Here is a 15,551-nt window from a genome sequence, read left to right on the forward strand (position 1 = left end):
CTATGGCCTGGGAAGGCAATAAAAGATGGCCCAAGTGCTTGGGCCCCTGCACCCATGAGGGAGACCTGAACGAAGCTCCTGGCTCCTGGCTTTGGATTGGCCCAGCTCTGGCTGTTGTGGCCATTTGGGGAGTGAAACAGCAGATTAAAGACCTTTCTCTCTGTTTCTCCCTCTCTCTGTAACTCTACCTTTCAAGTAAATAAATAAAATCTTTAAAAAAAATTATACCTAAAATTGGTTATATGCAATTAAAATAAATGAATAATATTCTGATAAGGGAATATATCCTGGAAGCTAGTTTAGGAGATTCCATCTTTTCTTTTTCTTTCTTTCTTTCTTTTTTTTTTTTTCTATAAGATTTTATTTATTTGAGAGGTAGGGTTACAGACAGAGAGAGGAGAGACAGAAAGTTCTTCCATCCACTGGTTTACTCCCCAAATGGCCACAATAGCAGGAGCTGGGCCTGGCTGAAGCCAGGAGCCAGAACCTTCTTCCAGACCTCCCACGAAGGTGGAGGGGCCCAAGCACTTGAACCATTTTCCTCTGGTTTCCCAGGCCATAAGCAGAGAGCCAGATCAGAAGAGGAGCAGCTGAGATACAAACTGACGCCCAAATGGGATGCTGGTGTCACAAGTGGAGGCTTAGCCTGCTATGCCACAGCATCAGCCTGTTATTTCTCTTCACAATTAACTATAATCTTAGGATAAAAACAGAAGTAGTAAAACTCAAGTCTGCAGCTAATGGTCCAAGAAAATTAGATGATCATACAAATATAAACCTTACTCTTATTTTTTCCTTTTTAGGAACTCCTAGGAAAGAATATTGTAGAATTTTGTCACCCTGAAGATCAGCAGCTTCTAAGAGACAGCTTCCAGCAGGTAACTTTTGTTCCTGGTTTGGACTAAAATAAATATTTTTATTTATGACATTCATGCTACAACTGTTTACTGACCTCTGATTAATTGACCACTGTGGCAGGCACTATACTTTTATGCTTTTAATACTTGACCTGTAAAAACTAGATCAGTAGTTTGAGACTATGGATAACATCCATGGTATTTCTGTTTGGCTCTGCCTACTTACTGTCTTGTGCTTAACCAACTGTACCATAGGAGCTATCTTTAAAATATTCAAGCTATTGTTTTCTTTGTTGAGCTGTAGATTATTGTAGAGAAACTCACTTCACAGAGTTCTTTGGTAGATAGTTGAGAGTGAATTGTATGCTAACTTACTTGTAATTTTCAGGCCCTTGCCCTGAAAATATATGGTGACTTTTTAAGTTTTTTTTTTTCCAAAGTCATCTTTATTTCAGTTCACAATAAATAAATATAATTTCTTTAGAGCTGTAAGCATTTTACATCAGAAATACATTGGTTCTCTAAAAAACTCCAAAACCTCATGAATCCAGAAAATCTTTAAAATGTGCTGTTTTTTAAAGAAATTCTTTACCAACTCTTGCTAAATAAAGGAGCTGATGCCCAAAAGTCAAGTGTGGCTTCTGTTCTCTCCCCGAACAAGTTGTTTGGAATCCTAAGAGAATTCTGCAAGAACAAAATAATTTATCAATGCAATGAGACAAATAGGAGGAAGTCTTCCTCAGACTGAATGTTCCAGGCAGCTGTTTCCTGCATGGTTTGTCTGCCCAGTCTTTATCCACAGGACTCTGAGAAGCTGTAGGAATATGCAAGTGCAGACTCAAGGCCCAGCTTCCTCTCCAGCGGCTTGGGAAGGGACTGTACATCATCGGACAGGGCCCTGTGCTCCCCTATGCCTCATGGGGTGTCCACGTTGGATTTTTTTTTTTTAAGTTTCTAAGGATTTTATTCAGTGGGTGAAATGCACAAGAGAATGAGGGTTTTATTTAGGGGAGAAAGAGAAGTCTAGAGGCTAAGTCGGGTCCATACCAAGCAGAGAGCAGTCACGTACAGCAAGCATGCAGGCAGGAAGGCAGAGAGCGGGCAGCCTGAAGGCACGGGGCAACAAGCAATATTTGGTGACTTTAAAAGACTTAGCTTTAGATAGCAGCTCTTACTTTATATAGGACAAGGTAAATAGTTTCTTTAAGTCTCAGTAGTATCCTTGCAGATACACAGTGTATATAATAATAGTACTTACATTCAGAGGATTGTTGGGAAGATTAAATAGATAATGCATATAAAGCACATAGTCCAGTTCTTGGTACATGATAATTAGAAAATAAATATTAGCTGTTAATCCTTTTTTTATTGCAAGGGTGTATCAAAAGATTATATTCAATTCTTGAGACTAGAAGCTCAAATCATCTAAAATTACTTACTTTTACAAAACAAAAGAAAACAAGACTAAAGCCAGCTTAGGTAAGCCTCTATGGATACTGTGAAAACAGAAATTCTCATGTTTGCAGGGAAAGCTGAATCCACTGTCATTAAAGTTAAATTTTGGGTATGGATTTGTAAAGTATCTTTAGTAGGCTTTTAGGAGCAGTAGGGAAATAATCTTTTCCCTCCTCCAAATGATTGTTGTTGTTGTTTGATTTTGACTGGAATGGTCAGAAAGTTTTGGATTCCTAGAAAAAAGATTTAGTGACTTATTTTTTACTCTTTTGTGTTGTTTTAACATTGAAAAAAGATTGGTGTTTCAAGGACAATGACATAAGCGTTTTACAGTTGTAGAAAGTTTATTTAATTTTCTAAGGAAAGTTTTCTTTGAGTTCGACTGATGGTATGAAAACCTTTTCAGGTGGTGAAGTTAAAAGGCCAGGTGCTGTCTGTCATGTTCCGGTTCCGGTCTAAGAACCGAGAGTGGCTCTGGACGCGAACCAGCTCCTTTACTTTCCAGAACCCTTACTCAGATGAAATTGAGTACATCATCTGCACCAACACCAATGTGAAGTATGTACCTTGCAGTCCTTTTCCAGTGTTGGGATTTTTTCATGGGCCAAGTCTGCTTCTTTTCTAACCAAGCTGTCTTCTTTTCTGCTTTTCCATTGGGAAACATTTAGAGTTGGAAGTTTCTCATTATTCAGATTCTCACAGGATTTGGGCTAGTTGAACGAGGTAGAAAGAGATTTTAACAAACAATGCCCTGCTACCCATGTGGAGACCCAGATTGATTTCTGGGCTCCCAGACTGGTCCTGTCCAGGCTGTTCACTTGGGGAGTGAACCAGCAGATAGGAGATCTTTCTCTTTCTGCCTTTGAAAAAAAAAAATAAAAGCCAGTTAGATCTTTAATTTTTTTTTTAATAAAAAGTGCTGCTGTGAGTGTTCCTGTGCTAGTTTTTACATGAATGCACATTTTCATTGTCTTCTGTTCTCTTTACCCAGGAGTGGAATTTCTGAGTCAAATGATAACCCTATTTTACTCTTTTTTGTTTGTTTGTTTTTTAGATTTATTTATTAGTCCAATGCTATGGCATAGTAGGCTAAGCCTCTGCCTGTGGCACTGGCATCCCATATGGGCACTGGTTCGTGTCCTGGCTGCTCCTTTTCCAATCCAGCTCTCTGCTGTGGCCTGGGAAAGCAGTAGAAGATGGCCCAAGTGCTTGGGCCCCTGCACCCACGTGGGAGACCCTGAAGAAGCTTCTGGCTCTTGGCTTCGGATCAGCCCAGCTCCTGCTATTGCAGCCATTTGGGGAGTGAACCAACAGATAGATCTTTCTCTCTGTCTCTCCCTCTCTCTGTAAGTTACAGACAGAGAAGGTCTTCCATCCGTTGGTTCACTCCCTAGATGGCTGCAACAGCCAGAGCTGGGCCAATCTGAAGCCAGTAGGCAGGAGCTTCTACCAGGTCTCCCACATAGGTATAGGGGCTTATGCACTTGGGCCATCTTCTGCTACATTCCTAAATCATTATCAGAGAGCTGGATTGGAAGTGGGAAAAAAAAGCAGCCGGGATTTGAACTGGCGCCCATATGGGATGCCAGCGCTACAGGCAGAGGCTTAACTTCCTATACCACAGTGCTGGCCCTCTCTATTTTACTCTTTGAAGAACTGACAAGTGGTTCTTTAAAGCTGTCTCTTCAGCACTGTAGGAGGCTGTGGTTTTTCAGCATCCTGTAAACACTTATTATTGTCTCTCTTTTTTTACTGTAGCCATCCTAGTGGGTATCAGTTGTCAGATTACTTCCTTACCATTTCATCTACTGTAAAATTGGCATTGAGTGTAGCTCTTGAATATTGGAATACAGATAATTAGCATGTGTGAATAAGACTTGATGACAGTGGTTAGTCAGTGAAATCCAAGTTTTAAAGCTTATAAAGTTTAATTAACAGTAAAATTCATGAATTGAGTTAGTAATTTTTATTAATTTAGGCCTCAAGCTTATAGTCATGGTCATGGTAGATTTTGTTCTTGTCTCTTTTTGTATTTTTATGTTACACAACAACCATCATTTTGTTTCCATTATGTTTAAATTTTGAAGTTTTTAAGTTCTTTTAAGGATTCAAGTTTCTGGAAATAATGGCTCTGCCTACTTTTACACATAATCTCCCCAACCATGATTAATTTTAATTGTCTTTTAATAATTTTTGAAAATATTTTCTTTATCTAAAATTTAGAAAGTATTCAAAAGTATAGGGGGAAAGATAAAATTCTCGTACACCAGATAGTCTGTGTTAATGTTTTAGTGCAGGGGCCGGCGCTGGTTAATCCTCTGCCTGCGGTGCCAGCATCCCATATGGGCGCCGGTTCTAGTCCTTTCTGCTCCTCTTCTAATCCAGATCTCTGCTGTGGCCTGGGAAAGCAGTAGCAGATGGCCCAAGTGCTTGGGCCCCTGCACCCACATGAGAGACCAGGGAGAAGCACCTGTCTCCTGGCTTTGGATCAGCATAGCTCCAGCTGTTGGGACCATTTAGGGAGTGAACCAGTAGAAGGAAGACCTTTCTCTCTGTCTCTCCCTCTCACTGTCTATAACTCTACCTCTCAAATAAATAAATAAAATCTTTATTAAAATGTTTTAGTGCATATATTTTCAATTTTTTGCTTGTACTATTTAAAAACACTAAGAATATATACACATCCACAACTAACAGGTATTGATTATCTAAGAGTTAGAACCCAAAGAAATGAACCCTCGTGCCTGTGGACATAGTGTCTTATACCACATTGTCCATAATGTGAATTATTTGCTGAAACTGAAGTCCTAATTTACCTGTAGAATTAAACCTTAAAGTTGATTTATTAGTGATTGCCCTACCTACAGATGAATCAGCAGAGCTTTTTGTTCAAATTTTTTTTTCTTTTTATATTTGTCCTCTTTATTTTGTTTTCCCAGAAACTCAAGTCAGGAACCACGGCCTACGCTGTCTAACCCAATCCAGAGGCCACAGCTAGGTCCTACAGCTAACTTACCCCTGGAGGTGGGCTCAGGGCAGCTGGCCCCCAGGTAAGAAGAAGTGGAAGAATTATCTCTTGAGCCATTACTAGCCTAGAGAATAGCCAGCTGCAATCCTCCCCCCCTTTTTTTTTTGTTAGATTTATGTTTTTAAGGCCTGTTCCCCAGATTGTTCTTTAAAATCTTTTTTCCCTCATTTCTCTCCTCTCTCACACTGGTCTTTAACAAATAGGCAGCAGCAGCAAACAGAACTGGACATGGTTCCAGGAAGAGATGGACTGACCAACTATAATCATTCCCAGGTGAGTATCTGTTTTCTTCCCTGAAGAGTACAGTAAGCTTAAGAATTTCCTCCAGTGCCAGTTAGAATGTGTGTGCATTTTGTATGAATTTGAGGGTATTGGATTGCCATATTAAACCTTTAATGATCATTTTTATCATTGTGTTCCACAGATTTCTGTTCAGCCTGTTGCAACTACAGGGCCAGAACATGGCAAGCCCCTTGAGAAGTCAGATAGTCTATTTGCCCAAGATAGAGATCCAAGATTTTCAGAAATGTATTCCAACATCAATGCAGGTATTTTCTTCCTCATTCTCCTCTTAAAATCTCATTTAGATCACTTACTGATGGGCCTGCTGCTGCCCAGTCAGTAACCTTCCAACATATTCCACTCAATCATAACACCTCATGAGTGAGTAGGAACTTGGTGAACTCATACACTACAGCCCCTTGACCGGCCCTCCCGCAACTCCTTTTGGTCCACAGATCAGAGTAAAGGCATCTCCTCCAGCACTGTCCCTGCCACCCAACAGCTATTCTCCCAGGGCAACACATTCCCTCCTAACCCCCGGCCGGCAGAGAATTTCAGGTGAGCCCCATGTACGTGTGCTGCTTGACAGGGCACAGAGGTATTCAGTTGCTGAATCCAAGTTTTATTCTCCCCTTGCTTTCTCTGGTCTTTTCAGACAAAGTGGTGGAGCTTTTAGGACCTCCTGTTTCTTTGCACCTCTCCTATTTCCATGTTCTAGTTCCATCTCTGTGTGTCCTGTTCAGTGTATGTTCGCAGTCTTTCTTGTCTTTTCCAAAATCTGTTATCGATTTTCCCTTAACACCAAGGAAGTCAAGGGGATCCAGGGGTAGCACTAGATTGTCCTTTGTTCCAAGCTCCTGTGGTAAATCTATTTTAATAAGTGACTTCACTATTTGTTCACTTCTAGGAATAGTGGCCTGGCCCCTCCTGTAACTATCGTCCAGGCATCGGCTTCTGCAGGGCAGATGTTGGCCCAGATTTCCCGTCACTCCAACCCCACCCAGGGAACAGCCCCAACTTGGACCCCTAGCACCCGCCCAGGCTTCTCTGCCCAGGTACAGACTCTCACCTGTCTATCCCATGTGTGTTGTTTTGTTCGGTTCCTTGGGCTTTTTCCACATGTAAAATTATTGTTGTCTATCTTAGATAATTTCTTCCCTGTCCTTGGTCCCTACCTTCTGATTTTCATCTTTGTTGAGAGCAGCTAGATAATTAAGACATCCACAGATAGTCCAAAAATCTCATCCAGTTCGTAGTCCATTGTTTTCACAGATTCACCTGAGGTCAGAATTGCTCTTCTACAATATTTTTTTTTTTTTTTTTTTTTTTTGACAGGCAGAGTGGACAGTGAGAGAGAGAGACAGAGAGAAAGGTCTTCCTTTTGCTGTTGGTTCACCCTCCAATGGCCGCCGCTGCCGGCGCGCTGCGGCCAGCGCACCGCGCTGATCCGATGGCAGGAGCCAGGAGCCAGGTGCTTCTCCTGGTCTCCCATGGGGTGCAGGGCCCAAGCACCTGGCCCATCCTCCACTGCACTCCCGGGCCACAGCAGAGAGCTGGCCTGGAAGAGGGGCAACCGGGACAGAATCCGGCGCCCCAACCGGGACTAGAACCTGGTGTGCTGGCGCCGCAAGGCGGAGGATTAGCCTAGTGAGCCGCGGTGCCAGCCCTTCTACAATATTTTAAGCAAGTTTTTTTTGCAGGTCTTTTTGGAATAAATTATTTTTTTTTAAAGATTTATTTATTTGAAAGAGTTACACAAAGAGAAAGGAGAGGCAGAGAGAGAGCTGAACCGATCTGAAGCCAGGAGCCAGGAGCTTCCTCTGGGTCTCCCACATGGGTGCAGGGGCCCAAAGACTTGAGCCATCTTCGACTGCTTTCCCAGGCCATAGCAGAGAGCTGGATCGGAAGAGGAATAACCAGGACTAGAACCGATGCCCATATGGGATGCCGGCATTTCAGGCCAGCGCTTTAACCCACTGTGCCACACGCCAGCCCCAAAAAGTGTTTTCTTTACATAGAATACGAGTATACTTCAAAAAGTTGGTGGAGAGTATATTAAAAAATATTCATAGAAATTCATAGAATTCAAATTTCATGCATTTGGAAGTCTTAAAAAAGTTCATGAAAATGCGTATTACTAGAAAACTGTGGACGAAGGGGCCCAGTGTTGTGATACAATGGGTTAAGCAGCTGCTGCCTACACTGCCAGCATCCCACAGAGTACTGGTTTGAGTCCTGACTGTTCTACTTCTGATCTAATGTGCCTGGGAAAGCAGCAGAAGATGGCCCAAATGCTTGGTCTCCTGTACCTGCATAGGAGACCAGGATGAAGCTGTCATCTCCTAGCTTCAGCATGGCCCAGTCCCGGACATTGCCATCTAGAATAGTGAACCTAGTGGATTGAAGTTTATTTTCTCTCTATCTCACTCTGTGACTCAGCCTTTCAAATAAAGAAAAAATCTTCTTACACATGTTAAATTTCAAGTAAGCTGCTGCTGCTTTTTTTTTTTTTTTAGATTTATTCATTTAGGGGCCAGCACTGTGGCATAGCTACCACCTGCAGTGCCAACATCCCATATAGGCACCGGTTCGAGTCCCAGCTGCTCCACTTGATCCATCTCCCTGCTAATGTGCCTGGGAAAGCAGCAAAAGATGGTTCAAGGTCTTGGGCCCTGAACCCACATGGTAGACCCAGAAGCTCTAGGCTCCTGGCTTCAGATTGGCCTAGCTCTGGCTGTTGCGGCCATCTGGGGAATGAACCAGTGAATGGAAGACCCCTCTCTCTCTGCCTCTCTCTAACTGTGCCTTTCAAATGAATAAATAAATCCTTAAAAAAAGTACATTCTGGGCCGGCGCCGTGGCTCACTAGGCTAATCCTCCGCCTAGTGGCGCCGGCACACCGGGTTCTAGTCCTGGTTGGGGCGTCGGATTCTGTCCCGGTTGCCCCTCTTCCAGGCCAGCTCTCTGCTGTGGCCCGGGAGTGCAGTGGAGGATGGGCCAGGTGCTTGGGCCCTGCACCCCATGGGAGACCAGGAAAAGCACCTGGCTCCTGGCTCCTGCCATCGGATCAGTGCGGTGCGCCGGCCACAGCGCGCCGGCCGCGGCGGCCATTGGAGGGTGAACCAACGGCAAAGGAAGACCTTTCTCTCTGTCTCTCTCTCTCTCACTGTCCACTCTGCCTGTCAAAAAAAAAAAAAAAAAAAAAAGTACATTCTTTAAAAATTAAAAATTATTCATTTATTTGAAAGGCAGAACAACAGAGAGAGAAAACACTTATGTCCACTGGTTCAGGTCTCCCACTTGGGTGGCAGGGTCCCAAACACTTGGGCCATCTTATGCTGCCTTTCCTAGGCTATGAGCAGGGAGCTGGATTGAAAGTAGAGCAGCTGGGACACAAATTGGTACCCATATGGGGTGCTGGTATTACAGTCAGTGGCTTTATCAGCTGTGTGACAATATCAGCCCCATAAATCTTTTTTTTTTTTTTTAAGCAAACTACAGATGAAATTCAAAAATTTTTGCACCAGCATAAAATTATCTTTTAATTGCATTTTCCATGAACTTTTTGAAGTATCCTTATATTATTAATTCTTTAGTTTCATATAATTTCATAGTTTTTTAAAATACTTTTACTTAATTCTCACTTTTTATCTATATTGTTATTTTATTTATTTGAGAGATGAGCAAGAGAAGGAGAGTGTTCCCATCTACAGATTCATTCCCCAGATGCTTGAAACTATAAGGGCTGGGCTGAGCTGGGCTGGGCTGAAGTGAGGAGCCAGGGATGCATTCCAGGTCTCATGAGTGGGTGGCAAGAATTCAGTTACTTGAGCCACCACTGATGCCTCATAGGATCTGCATTAGCAGGAAGGTAGAATCAGGAGCTGGAGACTGGAAATGAACCCAGGTATTCCAGTATGGGACATGGGCATGCCAGCAGGCAGCTTAACAGCTACGCTAAATGCCTTCCCCTCTTACAGCTTGCTTTTATTAGTCCCATAATTCTTTGCTTTTTGTACGTTTATCTCAGCTGCCTAAAAATAATGTCAGGAGAGACTGAGAGTTAATCAGAAGAAATATACAGTAGGAAATAAGCGATGAGCCTTATTCAATAGAATGCAGTATTGACTGTGTTCATTCTAACATGAATGTGCAATAATGTTAACATTCCATTTATCGTGTTTCCTCGTATGTATTTAGCAGGTGGCTTCCCAGGCTACAACCAAGTCTCGTTCTTCCCAATTCGGCGTGGGCAACTTTCAGTCTCCGTCCTCCTTCAGCTCCATGTCCCTCTCCAGCACCTCTACTGCATCATCTGGTGCTGCTGCCTACCCTAGTCTGACGAGTCGTGGATCCAACTTTGGTTAGTTTTTTTTTTTTAAGATTTGTTTATTTATTTGAGAGGCAGAGTTACAGAGAGAAGGAGAGACATAGATCTTTTTTTTTTTTTTTTAAGATTTATTTATTTTTACTTGAAAGAGTTACACAGAGAGAGAAGGAGAGGCATGGGGTGGGGGGGCAGTCTTCCATCTGCTGATTCACTCCCCAGTTGGCCACAATGGCCGGAGCTGTGCCGATCCGAAGCTAGAAACCAGGAGCTTCTTCCGGGTCTCCCACATGGATTCAGGGTAGCAGAGAGCTGGATTGGAAGTGGGGCAGCTGGGACTTTTCCTGCTACACCACAGCGCTGGCCCTGAGAGAAAGAGAAAGATCTTCTATGCACTGGTTTACTCTCCAAATGGCTGCAATGGCTGGAGCTGAGGCAGGCTGAAGCCTGGAGCCATGAACTTCTGCTGGATCTCCCACATGGGTGGAGGGGCCCCAAGTGCCTGGGCCAACTTTTGTTGCTTTCCCAGGCCATAGCAGAGAGCTGTATCAAAAGTGGAGCAGCCAAGACTCAAACTGGTGCCCATATGGGTTGTGAACGCCACAGGCGAAGGGTTAACCTACTCTGCCACAGCACAGTTCCCAACTTTGGTTAGTTGACACCAGAGGGAGGGTAATAGGAAAATCATACCACTAAAGAGAAAAGATTTGGTAGTCAAAATTATTTACTTGTGTCCTATGTGCTTTGATGTAATTGTAGGGAGATGCAGTATGACTAGTCCATTTGTAATTTAAAACCTACCCACAAGCTGGTGTTATGGTGCAGTGGGCTAAGCTGCCACTTGAAATCAAAGAATCCTATATTAGGACGCTGGTTTGAGTCCCTGCTTCTGTGCTTCCAGGCTGACTCCCTGCTACCCACTTTATTTTTTTTATATTATTTATTTTTTTGGACAGGCAGAGTGGACAGTGAGAGAGAGAGAGAGAGAAAGGTCTTCCTTTACCGTTGGTTCACCCTCCAATGGCCACCACGACCGGCGCGCTGCGGCCGGCGCACCGCGCTGATCCGAAGGCAGGAGCCAGGTGCTTCTCCTGGTCTCCCATGTGGGTGTGCAGGGCCCAAGGACTTGGGCCATCCTCCACTGCACTCCCGGGCCACAGCAGAGAGCTGGCCTGGAAGGGGCAACCGGGACAGAATCCAGCACCCCGACCAGGACTAGAACCCGGTGTGCCGGCGCCGCAAGGCGGAGGATTAGCCTAGTGAGCTGCGGCGCGGCTGCTACCCACTTTAAAGACCCAGATGGAGTTCCAGGTTCTTGGCTTCATCCTGGCTCAGCCTGACCATTCAGCCATTTTGGAAATGAACCAGAGATGCAAGATGTCTTTTTCTCTGTCTCTCCACTCTGTCACTCTGCCTTTACAATAAATAAAGTCTTTAAAAATAAGTAAAATAAAACCTACCCACATAAAATACCTTAGCACATGTAGCAAAGGACATGTAAAATATTATAATTAGTAGCATGCATTTTTTCAAGATGTATTTATTTGTTTGGAAGAATTACAGAGAAAGAGGTAGAGACAGAGAGAGAGATAGAGATATCTTCCATATCCTGGTTCAGTCACCAAATGACTGCAATGGCCAGGGCTGGGCCAGGCCAGAGCAAGAAGCTTCTTCCGGGTCTCCCATGTGGGTCCAGAGGCCCAAGGACTTGGACCATCCTCCACTGCTTTCCCAGGCACATTAGCAGACAGCTGGATCAGAAGTGGAGCAGCTGGGTCTTGAACCAGTGCCCATATAAGATGCCGGTGCTGCAAAAGGTGGCTTAACTCGCTGTACCACAGTGCTGGCCCCAGTAGTGTACATATTTAATCTATGAGCAAATGACTCTTTGGAAAGGCTACCTATGGAAGAAAAATTAATTTGGGGCTAGGTTTTGAAATAGAAGAGGCATTGATTGGCTATAGAGGACAGGAGGTATCCTAGGTAAAATAAATGGCTTGCTTATAAGTTTGAGTCAGTTTCTCCTCTCCAGTTGAATTAGTAGATTGAAAATTTTTATTCTTGTTGTATTTCTAGCTCCTGAGACTGGGCAGACTGCAGGACAATTCCAGACACGGACAGCAGAGGGTGTAGGTGTTTGGCCACAGTGGCAGGGCCAGCAGCCTCATCATCGTTCAACTTCTAGTGAGCAACATGTTCAACAGCCATCAACACAACAACCTAACCAGCCTGAGGTCTTCCAGGTGAGAGACTGAGAAGACTCCAGACAATTAGAAAATTAGAAAGAAATTAGGAGAGAAAAGGTCAAGGAGAAGAGACTGAAAAGGAAACATGCCTGGATTGAGGTGTTTGTTAGGGGTTGGGTGGGAGAAAACAGAGGTGTGTATAGGGACAAATGTCAGGAATTGGAAAGATTATGAACTTAATGTGAGTCACAACCTTTAATCACACAGACTTGATGGTTTCCACAAACTTTTTGAAGCACCCCCCATACTGATGATAACTGAAATTCTGTTTGTGTAAGTCCTGAGAGGATTGCTAGAATAAGTGGAGTAATCTCTGGCAGGACAAGAGCTTGTCTACAGCACAGGTTGAATGAAGGCAGATGGCTGTTGGTGGAAACATAAGAACATAGGATAAGAAACACTCCATACAAAGGGTCTTTGGAAAGTTCATGGAAAATGTGTACTATGGAAAATCTCCATGGATTTCAAGATTTTTTTTTGTACTGAAATAAGCTTATCTTACAACTCTGTATTTCCCTTATGCTTGTGAAGTACCCTTATATGTGTCTGTTGGGAATTACATGAAATGTGGTAGGCAGATTTTCCTGCCTTTGAAAAAGAAGAAAAACTAGAAAGAAGAAAAATGTGGAACTGTAGGAGGAGGACAGCTGGGGGACAGGGAAAAAGGCCGTGGTGTAAAGGAGTCCCGCATGCTGGGAGAAAGGAAGGAGGAGAGCACTTGGCACAGCTAGGAAGGCACTGGGCAGGGTGGTGGTGCAGGGGAATGTCAGGTGGGAAGTGATGCGGTGTGTGACCTGTATTAATCTTTTCCTCTCACTAGGAAATGCTGTCTATGCTGGGAGACCAGAGCAGCAGCTACAACAATGAAGAATTTCCCGATCTAACTATGTTTCCCTCCTTTTCAGAATAGAACTGTTGGGGTGAGGATAAGGGGTGGGGGAGAAAATCACTTTGTTTTTAAAAAGCAAATCTTTCTGTAAACAGAATAAAAATTCCTCTCCCTTCCCTTCCCTCACCCCTGATGTGTATCCCCTTTCCCTTTGGGACTCCCCTGCCCTTCTGCCTCTCTGACCTAACATTTATAGAAGATATGGAATGAGTCTCCAAGGATTTTAGGACCCTTTGAAAATTTGAGGCTAGATGAGATTAGAATGCCTTTCTTTATGTCTCCTGACTATAAGTTGTATAGTTTTTATTTGAGCTAGCGTCAAGGGGCTAGTTAGAAAAACCAGACCTCCACTGTTTGCCTTGGATACTGTGGTGTACTTTTTGAAAGAAATTCTGAGTGGAGGAGAGAAGAATGGTCCTCATATTTGAGGCCCGTGAAGCATGGTAGGCATATTCGGAGCTTTAGGAAATGAGCATAGACTCTTTCTATTGCCTGTGAGCAGTTCCCCTGGAAAGAAACATGTGAGTAAGTGAAAGAGAGAGAGAGTGTGTGTGTGTGTGTGTGTGTGTGAGCAAGTGTGTTTCTGTGTTTGTTTCTCCCTTTTAGGGAGTTATGCAAAAATTTGTCCCAGATTTTATCTTTGTCTTTCTGTGTGCTTTTCAAAGAGTCCTAAGGAGTTAAATCTTCCTTCCACTTAGAATTGCAGCTAGAGTATTTAAATAAATGTCCTTGCTGCACTATGTCTATGCCCGGCCCTACTGTAGGCAGATACATAAAATCTGTTAATGTGGTTGATCTATTATCAAACATATTCAGTGATAAAGCTAAGTTGCTACCACATTTGGTGCTCTCACCTTATCTGGAAGATCTGCAAACATTATCAAAATAGGCTGGCTAGATAAAAACTTTCAGAAACCCTGGACGTGGCCATAAAGATAATGCTGCATTTTCTTCAGAATCACACATGATTTGTGTGTGTGTTTTCTATAGAGGTTATTTCTGCATGGAAACTCAACTTCTTGGATTAGCAGTCCTAGTGAAAATCCTCACTGTCAGAGTATAAGCCAAATATAAATTCTTCTGCAAAGTAGCCTCTTCAATCCCATCCTCAAAATACCCAGGCTATCGAGAAACATTTGGGTCTCTCCTGAGCCTGTAGTTCTTTTCTCTTTGCTCTTTCTCCAATCTTGAGATTGGGTTTTGCTTTAGAATGCAAGCATAATTCCATGTGATAGATGGGACTTGGACTCCCATCCCAACAGGGTCACTTGGTAATTAACTATAGCCATATAAAAGTGGATACAGGTTTCTATTCTCACCTTTTACCTTCCTCAGGTTAGTTATGAATATCAGCCTTTTTAAAAAAAAAAAAAAAAATTGGCTCTGGCCAATATCTAAGTGCAAGGCTGAATTAATTAGGAGAAGGCATATTAAATGTAGTCACAGGGGACTGAAGATCACAAATGGCCTTGGAGAGTCTGAGGGAATGTCGTTTTCTGGGTTTCCCTCCCTTTTGTCTCCAATCCAGTAAGAGGTAGTGAGGTGGAAAGGAGACGGTTTATTTTTTTATTCTATGTGCACACATACAGTATACATATATATTTATATCACAGTTTATGAAACCAAAAAGTTGAGTTTCCAATGGAATCCTTGTTTTTTTAATAATCAACTGTTTTTAAATATGATCAGGACTATAATATTGTACAGTTATTACAGGACTTTGGGGAGAGGGGAGGGTGGGAGAAGATGCTCTGGGGGTTTTGTTTCTGCTTTTCCTTCAGGGTTTTATTTTTGATTTTTTTTTTTTTCTCGTTGGCCATTTCTGTTTTGCTGGCATCTGTGCTAAGCCTTACAGTGGCAAAAATAATGACATGTAGCAAAGATTTTAAAACAAGAAATTTTTCCTTTTGTAAAATTTGTGTTGTGTGAACTTGATTGCGACTTTATTCCTTTCCAGCTTATAAGAAGCACCCAGAAGTAGAGGAGACCATAGCTTGCGCTCGAAACAAACAGGCATACACCACAGTGTGAATCGCTCATTTTAGGAATCAGAAATCACAGGATTCTAGTCACTCAGCACCACTCCTCCTCACTGTCCTCCTGACCCTGACGCATTCTGAGTAAAATCAGCAGGAACATTCTAACCACAAGGTTGGGGGTGGGAGTTACCAAGGCTCTTGGGAGAGAGGGAGGGTAAAGTTGGAACTTGAAACCACTAGGGTGCATAATTGATGCCTTAAAGTCCTTGGTTACGTCCTGTTCTGGATTTAAAGGAGTTAGTGATGGGGAAATTTGTTCAGGTCTAGAGCTGATTTCCCTCTAAGGACCACTGTGGTTTATTAGCAACTCTTAAAATCTAGAGTTTAAACCTGTGTTCTTTAGAGTCTCTGTGTGGAATCCAGCTAGAGACTGAATCCAAATCCTATGAAATATCTTTTCTATTCCAGTGACCTTTTTTTCCTGTTTC

At 43.0% G+C, this 15,551-nt stretch overlaps 1 protein-coding gene and 1 pseudogene across 10 annotated transcripts in view; one reads left to right on the forward strand and one right to left on the reverse strand.

The window, feature by feature from the left end:
• ARNT (aryl hydrocarbon receptor nuclear translocator) overlaps positions 1-14,999 on the forward strand; it is a 68,794-nt gene extending 53,795 nt beyond the window's left edge. For 5 of the 10 annotated variants that reach the window (XM_051856017.3, XM_051856009.3, XM_051856011.3 and 2 more), the window contains 10 exons: positions 804-878; positions 2,719-2,870; positions 5,252-5,362; positions 5,544-5,613; positions 5,765-5,888; positions 6,078-6,180; positions 6,530-6,677; positions 9,823-9,985; positions 12,026-12,192; positions 13,016-14,999. In XM_051856017.3, the coding sequence (XP_051711977.1) occupies positions 804-878; positions 2,719-2,870; positions 5,252-5,362; positions 5,544-5,613; positions 5,765-5,888; positions 6,078-6,180; positions 6,530-6,677; positions 9,823-9,985; positions 12,026-12,192; positions 13,016-13,105 (1,203 nt within the window). In that variant the 3' untranslated portion in view covers positions 13,106-14,999. 10 annotated transcript variants of the gene reach the window in all.
• On the reverse strand, positions 1,617-1,792 carry LOC127493812 (small nucleolar RNA SNORA73 family; annotated as a pseudogene).
• Positions 15,000-15,551: the final 552 nt, after the last annotated feature.

This window comes from Oryctolagus cuniculus, chromosome 7 (assembly GCF_051225735.1).
Source record: "Oryctolagus cuniculus isolate XC-2025 breed Fujian yellow rabbit chromosome 7, ASM5122573v1, whole genome shotgun sequence".
Taxonomy (NCBI): domain Eukaryota; kingdom Metazoa; phylum Chordata; class Mammalia; order Lagomorpha; family Leporidae; genus Oryctolagus; species Oryctolagus cuniculus.